The sequence below is a fragment of the Populus nigra genome, chromosome 14, assembly GCF_951802175.1.
Source record: "Populus nigra chromosome 14, ddPopNigr1.1, whole genome shotgun sequence".
Classification (NCBI taxonomy): Eukaryota; Viridiplantae; Streptophyta; class Magnoliopsida; order Malpighiales; family Salicaceae; genus Populus; species Populus nigra.
In genome coordinates, this window is record NC_084865.1 from 7,338,280 (window position 1) to 7,350,579 (window position 12,300).

The window sequence follows — 12,300 nt, forward strand, 5'->3', positions numbered from 1 at the left end:
TTTATAAAATCATCACGCTGTACACTTTTTAAAGTACAATGCTAATTTTGAAGTGTTGGCTTGGACAGTGAATAAGTTGAACTGAAACTTTATTGCAATCAGGTGAGGTGTTTTTTAAATTGTTTAAAGATGAAATTTAATTTAAATTAGTGTATAAATTAATTTAAAAGTATCTCTTACTATTAAATAACAAAATAATTTAAGTTGCCCGACCATAAAAATAATAAGAGGAAAAAAAGAAGAAGAAGTAAAGAGTAGCACTCAGGCCACTATCTTCTGGCCCATTAAGCCAAGAAACCATTTAGTATACCCTTCTACTTTCTCGCTCTGACCCAAAACTCTTGAGAATCTCTCTTGAGAGATTGTAAATCACTCCGAAGTGAACATCTGTGTTCTTCAAGAAACGTAAGGTAAAGCGCCCGTTTTGTTGATCTATTATGCTGGTTATCTCTTCAAGCTCACATTTTGATCCTTATTTTAAAAGAAAAAAAAACTGTATTGAATCAATTACTGTAAAGTTTGTAGTTTTTTGTTTTTATGTTTAATGTGAGCCCATTTGCTTGTTTCTCAAAATGCATGATCCAATTGTCAAAGAAAGTTTGTTTCTTCTTCTTCTTCTTCTTTTGTATTTATTGTTAATAAAAAGATTGAGTTTCTAGTCTCTTGCTTGTTTTTGCCCATATTTGTTCTTAGCAAGATTCAAGCTTTCTAATTCTTGATGATTGTTATTAGATGGTAGATCGATATTGGGTTGGTTTCTTTCTGGTGTTTTCATGTCTTGTTGGAACCTTAGATGCTAGTGCTGGGGATTCTGATCCCATTTACAGGTAAATTTTGACCCTTCCTTTAATTACTATATTACTTCATGTGCATCTGGTTCCATGTTTTTTTGTTCTTCAGTAATGTTATTAATCGTCCACACACCAATGTAACAGAAGGAACAAATCTAGTTTTTTTATAATGCTAATTGCACAATTTGATATATCGACAAAGGAAGTTTTGAGCCTGTAAATGTGATTTCTACACCCTCAAATGTGTGGCTGTTTCTCTCACATTGGGTCACCCAATGTGCACAAGAGGCATGAATTAATTTCGTGGGCAGATACGGATGTGCTGAACATTCAAGAATTCGGTATTTCTTATATTTGCCTGCTTGTTTCAGCAGTCCTGCTGTACTAGCTACTCTTTAAAGCAGTCACTGCTGAGCTATTTCTCATACCTTTAGTGTTAGGTTCAGTAATTTTGGTCTGTTCCACCATTTATTTGGTGTACATTCTCATTAACAAATATTTTCTCATAGGATATATTCATGAACCATTACAGCACCTTCAAGTTTGTTTTATTTTGCTATCTTTTCTATCATTTTGTGCTTGTTCAGAATACCTTATTACAGTTTTCTATGAGATTAGGTCCCTCAACGCCCTTCAGTAATGTTTTTGTTATTCAAAACAACCTGATTATGTGCCCTTTTTACATTCTGTTGTATTTTCTTCTCATTATCTGTTGTGGAATCAAGTAATTTGCTCTTATGTATAATTCTTATAATCTCCTATAATTCCATTTTGTGCATGCTGAAATATTTTGTTTGTTCTGAAAATTAGGACTTGTGTTGGACAATGTGAAAAATCTGGATGTGTGGGGCAAAGATGCTTTTCACATTGCAATTTTTCTTCTGATGGTGTCTCCATTGATGGTCCGTGGTACAAGCAAGAACCTCTTTACTTGCAATGGAAACAATGGGATTGCCAAAGTGATTGTCGTTATTATTGTATGCTGGATAGAGAGAAAGAAAGAGAAGCACTTGGTCATGGTCCTGTCAAGTACCATGGTAAATGGCCCTTCAAGCGTGTATATGGAATTCAGGTTTGCTTTTCTAGTAGTTCTATTCTCATTAGCCTTTTTCTTTTCTTCTTAGATGCTCAAGATCAATCCTATTAATCTCGAGAAAACTTAATGACCTATTGTTTATGTGCTCAGGAGCCTGTTTCTGTTGCTTTCTCTGCCCTTAACCTTGCAATGCATTTCCATGGTTGGCTATCCTTTTTCATTCTTCTCTACTACAAGTTGCCTCTGAAACAAGATAAAAAGGCCTACTATGAGTATGCCTCTTTGTGGCATATCTATGGGTTCTTATCATTGAACTCCTGGTTCTGGAGTGCTGTTTTCCATAGCCGGTGAGGTTCTTCTTTTTAATCAGACTTCATTTGTGAGGACCTTTATCATTATTTAATTTTTCTTTTCTTTTTTTTTTTCATTTTCGTTATCCATGCATACATGACTTTTTTTTTATTTTACCATGTTCAATTTTATGTTTCTTATCTTGCATTGTCTGTTTGAAATGCAGAGATGTGGACTTGACAGAAAAGTTAGACTATTCTTCTGCAGTGGCATTTTTAGGGTACTCACTAATTATGTCTATATTAAGAAGTTTCAATGTGAGGGATGAAGCTGCAAGGGTCATGGTTGCCGCACCACTACTTGCTTTTCTGACTACTCATATACTGTTCATCAACTTCTATAAACTAGACTACGGTATTGCATCCATTCTCTTTTTGTCTTCTTTCTAGACCAAGGTTTAGTACATAAAATGTTTCTAATCATTCTTAAATGGCTACAATTACTCAAGGAACTAAGGTTTTCTTCCACGCTACACAAGGTTTTCTCATAGTAAGTGGTAAGAAACTGACAAGATTCCTGACATCTTACAGGGTGGAACATGCAAGTTTGTGTTGTGATGGCAGTTGCTCAGCTTCTCCTGTGGGCGATTTGGGCTGGTGTCACCGGCCATCCTTCTCGCTGGAAGTTGTGGGTAGTGGTAATTGGAGGTGGCCTGGCAATGCTCTTAGAAATCTATGATTTCCCTCCATATGAAGGATATGTGGATGCCCATGCGCTTTGGCATGCCACCACAATCCCTCTTACCTACATTTGGTGGAGTTTCATCAGGGATGATGCCGAGTTCCGCACCTCTAATCTCCTTAAGAAGACCAAGTAGCATATAGTAAAACAAACAGGCAAACCTATTTGACCTTTTCTTAGACCTGGCAGCAAAGTTTGATAGTTTAGAGGGTTTGGCATATTTTGTCTGTGTTGTAGTCTTCTCTCCTTTTCTGGTGAAAGATTTATGTGGCAGGATGGGATTCTGTAGTTGAGCATGAGCTTGTGCAGATCTTCCTAATCTTTTTCTTTCTTTCTTCTTTCTTATTTTCATGGAGGATTATCTCAAAGCATCGCACTATTACAGAAGGATGTTACCCCCTGTATCCCATACTTTGGTCTCCTGCATCCTTGTGTATCAATGCTTAGGTTTTGTTTTCCGGATGTGCATGTTGATCTGAGATCCTGTATCACTTGATAAATAATTTAATTGTCATTTGAAGGATCATTAACCATTTAAGTAAGGTGCTATTTTAGGATGTAAATGAATTGAGTCCCATTTGTGCATTGACTTGTTTACTTGTATTAATTTGGGGTCGAGAATATTTTATTATCAAGCTCATGAGTATGGGTAGTGTTTTTAATTTAAAAATGTATTAAAATAATATTTTTTTATTTTTTTAAAATTATTTTTAATATCAATATATTAAAATGATATGAAAAATTAAAAAATTAATTTTAAATAAAAAATTTTAAATTTTTTCAAAATATTTTCAAAATATAAAAGCAAAAAGAATTATAGTTTGAAGGAGTTCAACTAAAACTATTAGCACTCCAATTTGGTTTTTTTTTATTTTTTTACTTCCAAGTCAAAGAAAAGTTATAAATATATTGACTTAGAAATAACTTTTGATTTAAATTTAAAGCTCGTTACAAAATTAATTTAAAATTTAAAATTAATTAAAAGTTAAAATTTGTATATTTAACTTATAAATTATAACCTTGAGTTATTTTTTATTAAGAGCTTATTTAATATTATAGTAGTGATTGTTTTCAAAATATTTTTTGTTTGGAAATATATTAAAATAATATTTTTTTATTTTTTTAAATTTATTTTTAATATTAATACATAAAAACAATTTAAAATCACTAGAAAAAAGTATGTTTTGTGTAAAAGGGCTTTTCAGGGGTTCTAAATATGTTACTAATTCAAAGTCATCTTTGATTATTTTTTTCATAATTTATTTATAAAAACAATTTTTGAATTACAACTCAAACGTCAAAAGTCATGTTAAACATGTGTCAACTATATGTAAAATCTGTTGTGGTTACCTCCCATGAAAATTCATTCTTTTTAGTGTTTACCGTCAAGCAGGTTTTTTTTTTAATTAGCATATTATTTTAAATCTTAATAAAATAATACCATTTAAAAATCGAAAGTGAAAAACATACTTTTATCTTGTTGTACTTTTAAAACATGATATTTATTAAATATTATTATTACTAAACACAATAATTTAATATGTCGCGTTTTAAAAACACGACATTAATTAAAATTTAAGTTTTTCTAGATCGAAGAACACATAGACACAACAACTCCCCTATCTTTCTCTCCAAAACGACCAACACCCCCGGCTCTTATCTCTCTAAAAAAACCCACCAAACTTTTTTTTTCCCTTTCAAACAACAAAAGATCGAGTATATCCTTCTCTTTAAGCATTCTTAAACATTTTTATGTTTAAAATTCATTGTTATCTTTATTGTCACTGTCGCCCAGTTTTTTTCTAGTCTAACAAGTAAGATAAACATATTATATTGATATGAATATATATTTGGTTTAGTTGAAATAAAATAATTATTTAGATTGAATTTGAAGTTTATGGTAAATTTATGGTTTGTTGAATTAATGATGAATTATTTATGAATAATTTAGGGCTTGATATCTTTTTGGTTCATATGAGGAGTCTTTTAAAAAACTATCTATGTTGTTGTTTGCAATAAAAGAATAAATCCTGGAACAATTATTGATTGAACTCACAAAAAAATCCTTGATGATAGTACAATTTGATTATTGTGATTCTTTGCAGGTTTTAAGTAAGATAAAATTTTAGATATAGCTTAAAAATTTTCAGTGTTAACCAGGCGTCGATGACTATTATGAACTGATACACAATAACTTACTTCTGTTTTTCAGTATTAACCAAGCGGTCAATTTAACATACTATTATGAACTAGTATCGGTTTATAATAATCAGTTAAACAAGTCACTTAATTAAAATTTTATCATATTTAAAAGTATAATATTTAATTAAATATCACAATTAAGAATTACAACAAAATTTAAATTCATATAGCATTTTAAAACAGCAACTATATATATATATATATATATATATATATATATATATATATATATATATATTATTCTACTAAAACTTTTTGTTTCACCTTCTCTTTTCATTTTACATGTTAATCGCCTATTTTGTCCGATGTGTTGCTGCTCTTCTCGTCATCCCTGTAAATGACATGACTAATGAGCAGTGAGCACCCAGCAACTCCAAAACATGTACTACCGCCTTTCCACTCCCACCATCACCCAGCATGCTTTGCTACCTCTATTGCTATTGACTTGTGGTCGCCATGATCATCACCACTATCCATCTTCATCGCTGCAACCATATTTATATCCTCGTGATTTATAGCACAGCAGTAATATTTCGTTTTTTTTTTTTTTTTTTGCGTGTGTATTGGGATTTTAGTATCTTAAAATAATAAACAGATTATACAAAAAGAAAATATCATTACATAAAACTAAAAAAAAAATGCAATGATTTAAAGAAAACTTGACATACACCCAGATTATCAGGTAGTGCTCTTGAATAGCTTCGCCTAATTATTCTCACCCTTTACCTAATTGCTCTTAGCTAATATATGTGTCTGGACTTAGTATTTTTGTGCTCTCCTGCAGAACAAATCTTTTATATAAATAAATAATTCTTCGATGCTTACGATGGTAAAGTAAAAAAAAGAGAGAATTGTGTGTAAGGAGAATAACGAGAAATATAGGAGGATGTTTTCTCATATATTTTCTATATGCGTATGGATCTGGCTTTATTATTCCTTACACTCGGTGATTACTGGGTATTTATGCAGCATCGAATCATCACTTGGGATCACATGGATTTACCTGGAAAGAAGAAGAAGAAGAAGAAGAAGAAGAAGGGTTAAAAGCCTAACAGGTATGACTGGACAACAGGTTGTCTGGTTTGCGGCCTAAAAGACTTTGACCTAACAGAAGTTGTCCAGTCTTGATTATGGGCTGTGGCCCAATACACCTGGCCAGACAGACAGTAGTTGTCCTATCTCGTTCAGTCTTGATCATGGCCCAGCAGACTTAACCACAAAGTAGAGGTGTGTGTGTGCGTGTTTGTACACTGAGCTTTTAAGCATTTGTATGTTTAAAAGACTTGTTAAGTGTTGGCAGTGCGAAGAAATTATACGACTAACTAAAAACGTTGGGAACAGTGACATAATTTATTTTTTTTCATTTCTTCTCTTTTTATTTTTTTTTCAATTTTATCTTTTTTTTTTATTAATCATCCGAGTTATTTTTAGATTGACTAAGTCAATTGAGTCATATTAAAACAAATTTCACATGTTTAATTTTAAACATGAACTAGATAAGGAATCGGGTTAAAAGGTCTTTTACTTTTTTTTTTTTAATTTTATCCTCAAACTCTATTTAATAATCATTCAGGTTGTTTTTAGGCTGGCTCATTCGATTGAGTCACGTCAAGGCAAATCTCATCTGCTTAATTTTAAATCTGAGCTTGGCAAATAGCCGAGTTGAGAGATTTTTTTTTATTTCATTATATTTTTTCAATTTCATCTTTAGATTTTTTTTAACTAGTCATTCGGGTTGGCCAAGTTGTTTAGGTTATGTCAGAAAAAAAAATCTATAAGTTTAATTTTAAATCCGGTTTAGACAAAGAGTTAGGCTGGGAGGAAACAATTTCAAATAACTTAAACTAAACTTAAAATGTAAAGAATAAGCATCTGTTGGTATAATAATAGAAAGATATAAAAAAAGAAAAAAAAAAGCCTTGAGCAAATCTAGCAGACAACCCGGGTCAACAAATCAAATACATGATCTAAAACATGAAATTAAAATGATCTCATAAATAGAAAAACAAAAAAAAAATACCGCATAAAAATATTTGAAAAAAATGCATTAAAAAAAGATCGAAATCAACTCAAACTATTTTTTCAGATTTGTGACTCATATCATGAGATCAAGGTGACACTATTAAAGGCAAACCTTAAAAAACAAATAAGAAAGATTATGAAACAAATATTAAGGGATAAAATTGAGAAAAAAAATCAATAAGAAAAACAATGCACACCAAAACAAATAACAATTAAAATAATTAGGACTAAATTTGACATAAAAATTAAATTAAATTAAATTAAATGTTTATGGATGAAATTTAAAAAAAACAAATCAATTAAAATAATCATTCAAAAACTAGCAATTAAAAGAATTGCGACCAAATTCAAAATAAAAATTAAATAAAAAAATATATTTAGGGGATGGAATTGAAAACATAAATTAATCAAGAAAATGATTCAATACAAAAAACAAATATCAATTAAAGTAATGAGGACCAAATTTGATAAAAAAAATTAAAAAAATCAAATGACTAGGGATGAAATTGAAAATAAAATTCAATTAGAAATAATCAATATAAATAAAACAATTACAATTAAGAGAAAAGAGGATGGATCAAAAGAAAAAATAATTGTAGGGCTGATATAATTTTTTACACGGCTAACATGCAATTTGAGGAAGAAAGAGAAGGAAAAGAAAGAAGAAGAAGAAGAAAACTCAATCGAGATAAAACTAACGTGAATTGACTCACATGCACCATCCAATGTGATTGGATACGCCATTAAGGATCAAAAAACACCTTGGACGACATTTTTTAGCAACCATGATGTGTCACACATGTCGACTTAGGGGGACGGGGTGCCTCACGCGCACACGTATACTCTGCACAAGTTTACAACTTTCTTTTCTTAATAATTTGAAAGACTAAAATAACCCTTCCTAAAGCCTAAATCAACAAAAAAAAATGAAGTGTGAAAAGTAAAAAATAACCCCAAGAACATTTGATAATAACAAAAAAACATGTGAAAAAATATGAAAAAGCCCTTAAAGCAAAGGTTTAAAAAATTTAAGTCCAAGGTGAATGGAGTAATTACAATATATAAAAAATTTAAAAATCCCATTGCACCCCTGAGTATAAGCATTTGTTTTATTCAAGGGTAATGTAGTATTTCCAAGTTTAATCAATTTATGAGAAAACTTTTTACACCTTCCAACAATTATACATTGACATTTATATCTTATAAAATGACAATGTTACCCTTGTTTTTTTTTTTAATGTAACTAATAAGAGTTCTTTTTCCAAGTGCAAAATGGGAGAAACACTAATAGGTAATTGAATTTAATTAATAATTTTAATTTAATAAGGGGACATGAAAAAGGGAAATAGACAACTTTCAAATATCTATTCGTCGTAAAATCGGGTTTTTGTTAGCAGACTGTGAAATGCCACAACTATGAAAGCCCAGCACTACAGCCCAATACAAAAATTCAAAGCCCTAGCCTACCAAAAATGCAAAACCCTAGTCAAAGCACATATAAATACCCTAATGTTAGCCAACTGCAGCTCTCACATCTCATGCATTTTCTGATAGAGTGAGCGACCCTAAAAAACTACTCTCCTTCTCACTCTTTCGCCGCCTCCTCGTCCCTGTAAGCTCTCTCTTCCCTTCGCTCCTTCATCCTCTTGTCTTCTCTATCTAGATCTGCTAGTAAACACATATATAAACTATTTTTGGGTGCAGCTAATGGCTATCATTATTAGTGTTAAATATTTATTGATTTCTTTTATTGCCTTATTAACAACTGGGTTCTTCATGTATCCTTGATTTTGTGTTGAGTAGATCATAACATGATTGATTGGACAACATTTTGATGGGTTTGATGAAACACTGCTGCTGCTTCTGTGTTTGTGCAGGTTTTATCATCCTAATTAAATTTTTAGGAGCTAGACAAGATGGTGAAGTTTACAGCAGAGGAGCTTCGGCGTATTATGGACTTCAAGCACAACATCCGTAATATGTCCGTTATCGCTCATGTTGATCATGGTAGGATTTCGTTTGAATTTATGTGATTTATCTTCTTATCGATTATCGAACCATTTAAATTGGATGCGTATACTTTATGGTTTTGACTGGAAACTTTGGTGTTGTTGTTCCTTAATCAAATCTGCATGTGCTTTCTTGAGGGTTTTTTTTTCCTGGCAGTGGTTATCTTTTTTATATTCTCCAATATATTAGGTTAATATTTTTTTACGTCTGTGCTGGTATTTATGTGCTTATTTTACTTCTGTTTTTAAAAGTTTGTGCTTTGATGTGTGAAATTCTTTGTTGGGCTGGATTTGATCTTTATTCCTTTGCAGGAAAATCAACTCTCACTGATTCTCTTGTCGCTGCTGCTGGTATCATTGCCCAAGAGGTTGCTGGTGATGTTCGAATGACTGATACCCGGGCAGATGAGGCAGAACGTGGTATCACAATCAAATCTACTGGTATCTCTCTATACTATGAGATGTCAGACGAAGCCCTCAAGAGCTACAAGGGAGAGAGGCAAGGAAATGAGTATCTTATCAATCTTATAGACTCTCCTGGACACGTTGACTTTTCATCTGAGGTCACAGCTGCTCTTCGTATCACTGATGGCGCTCTGGTCGTTGTGGACTGTATTGAGGGTGTGTGCGTCCAGACTGAAACTGTGCTTCGACAGGCTTTGGGTGAGAGGATCAGGCCTGTCCTGACAGTTAACAAGATGGACAGGTGTTTCCTGGAGCTCCAGGTTGATGGAGAGGAGGCGTTTCAGACATTTTCTAGGGTTATTGAGAATGCCAATGTCATCATGGCAACCTATGAAGATCCCCTCCTTGGTGACTGTCAAGTCTACCCTGAGAAGGGTACCGTTGCTTTCTCTGCTGGTTTGCACGGCTGGGCTTTCACTTTGACCAACTTTGCCAAGATGTATGCCTCGAAATTTGGAGTGGATGAGTCTAAGATGATGGAGAGGCTGTGGGGCGAGAACTTTTTTGATCCTGCTACCAAGAAGTGGACCAGCAAGAACACTGGTTCTGCTACTTGCAAGCGTGGTTTTGTGCAGTTTTGTTATGAGCCAATCAAACAGATTATTAACACGTGCATGAATGATCAGAAGGATAAATTGTGGCCCATGCTGAAAAAGCTTGGTGTTGTCATGAAGTCTGATGAGAAGGACTTGATGGGAAAGCCTCTGATGAAGCGTGTGATGCAGACCTGGCTGCCAGCAAGCACTGCTCTGCTTGAAATGATGATCTTTCACCTGCCTTCTCCTGCAACGGCTCAGAGATACCGTGTGGAGAACTTGTATGAGGGTCCCCTTGATGATGCTTATGCCAATGCTATCAGGAATTGTGACCCTAATGGCCCCCTCATGCTCTACGTGTCTAAGATGATTCCTGCTTCTGACAAGGGTAGGTTCTTTGCCTTTGGGCGTGTTTTCGCTGGAAAGGTAACAACTGGTCTGAAGGTTAGGATCATGGGACCAAACTTTGTGCCTGGTGAGAAGAAGGACTTGTATGTGAAGAGTGTGCAGAGGACTGTCATTTGGATGGGGAAGAGGCAAGAAACTGTTGAGGATGTGCCTTGTGGTAACACTGTTGCCTTGGTTGGACTGGATCAGTTTATCACTAAGAATGCCACTTTAACTAATGAAAAGGAAGTCGATGCCCACCCTATTCGTGCTATGAAGTTCTCTGTCTCGCCTGTCGTGCGTGTGGCCGTTCAGTGCAAGGTAGCATCTGACCTCCCCAAGCTGGTGGAAGGTCTGAAGCGTTTGGCCAAGTCTGATCCCATGGTTGTCTGTAGCATCGAGGAATCTGGAGAGCATATCATTGCTGGAGCTGGAGAGCTGCATCTTGAGATCTGTTTGAAGGATTTGCAGGATGATTTTATGGGTGGGGCAGAAATCATAAAGTCTGACCCTGTTGTGTCGTTCCGTGAGACTGTCATAGAGAAGTCCAGCCGTGTGGTGATGAGCAAATCTCCTAACAAGCACAACCGTCTCTACATGGAGGCACGCCCCATGGAAGAAGGGCTTGCAGAGGCTATTGATGAAGGACGTATTGGCCCAAGAGATGATCCAAAGATTCGTGGCAAGATCTTGTCCGAGGAGTTTGGTTGGGACAAGGATCTTGCCAAGAAAATCTGGTGCTTTGGTCCTGAGACCACCGGGCCAAACATGGTTGTTGATATGTGTAAGGGAGTTCAGTACCTTAATGAAATCAAGGATTCTGTTGTTGCTGGTTTCCAGTGGGCTTCAAAGGAAGGTGCCTTGGCTGAAGAAAACATGCGAGGTATCTGCTTTGAAGTCTGTGATGTGGTTCTTCATTCCGATGCCATTCACAGAGGTGGTGGGCAGGTCATTCCTACTGCCAGGAGGGTTATCTATGCCTCCCAGCTGACTGCCAAGCCCAGGCTGCTTGAGCCCGTGTACATGGTGGAGATCCAAGCCCCCGAGCAGGCTCTTGGTGGCATCTACAGTGTTCTTAACCAGAAACGTGGTCATGTGTTTGAAGAAATGCAGAGGCCCGGTACCCCCCTGTACAATATCAAGGCGTACCTCCCTGTTGTCGAGTCTTTTGGATTTTCCGGCACTTTGAGGGCTGCAACATCAGGACAGGCTTTCCCACAATGTGTTTTTGATCATTGGGACACGATGTCTTCTGATCCAATGGAAGCCGGTACACAAGCAGCACAGCTTGTTACAGAAATCAGGAAGCGAAAGGGTTTGAAGGAGCAGATGACCCCATTATCTGAGTTCGAGGACAAGCTGTGAGCATTTCAGGATGGTGTTCAAGAAACTTGATTAGCTTTGAGAGATATGACGATACAGAGTGGCATTGATGCTGCTTGGTTTGTTGCAGTCTTCTTATCTTCGATTCTGAATTTCGTTACTCTGGATTAGTAATTGCCCTGTGGAAACAGGTGGAATTCTTTCTGTCTCGTGTTTTGTTGTGTCGTAGTAAACTCCAGTCATATTGTGATGAAGTTGGTATGCTTTAAAGTTTAAATTATTCGGGTATTTATCGTCTTATATTTAATTTTCAATGGGTGCATTCCTCATCAGATTATTATATGTTGTTTGTGGTGATTGTTTCTTTGGTTTGAAAAGATCAGATTCAGCCAGTGTTGCTTTATGACCTGAATTCCTGAAGTGGAACTGGAGCTGGTAAGATTTGTTTGTGATTTTCTCATCACTATGTGGTGTTTTTTAATAAATATTAAAGCGAA

At 34.8% G+C, this 12,300-nt stretch overlaps 2 protein-coding genes across 2 annotated transcripts; both read left to right on the forward strand.

The window, feature by feature from the left end:
• The first annotated feature begins 257 nt into the window (after positions 1–257).
• LOC133672289 (uncharacterized) lies at positions 258–3,385 on the forward strand. Its single transcript, XM_062092667.1, has 6 exons — positions 258–410; positions 733–827; positions 1,602–1,863; positions 1,978–2,174; positions 2,345–2,532; positions 2,709–3,385. Exons 2-6 carry the CDS (start codon positions 733–735, stop codon positions 2,993–2,995), a joined length of 1,029 nt encoding a protein of 342 aa, XP_061948651.1. The 5' UTR covers positions 258–410; the 3' UTR covers positions 2,996–3,385.
• A 5,203-nt stretch (positions 3,386–8,588) lies between these two features.
• On the forward strand, positions 8,589–12,091 carry LOC133673075 (elongation factor 2-like). The gene is made up of 3 exons (XM_062093703.1): positions 8,589–8,695; positions 8,961–9,090; positions 9,405–12,091. Exons 2-3 carry the CDS (start codon positions 9,000–9,002, stop codon positions 11,843–11,845), a joined length of 2,532 nt encoding a protein of 843 aa, XP_061949687.1. The 5' UTR covers positions 8,589–8,695; positions 8,961–8,999; the 3' UTR covers positions 11,846–12,091.
• The last annotated feature ends 209 nt before the right edge of the window (positions 12,092–12,300 follow it).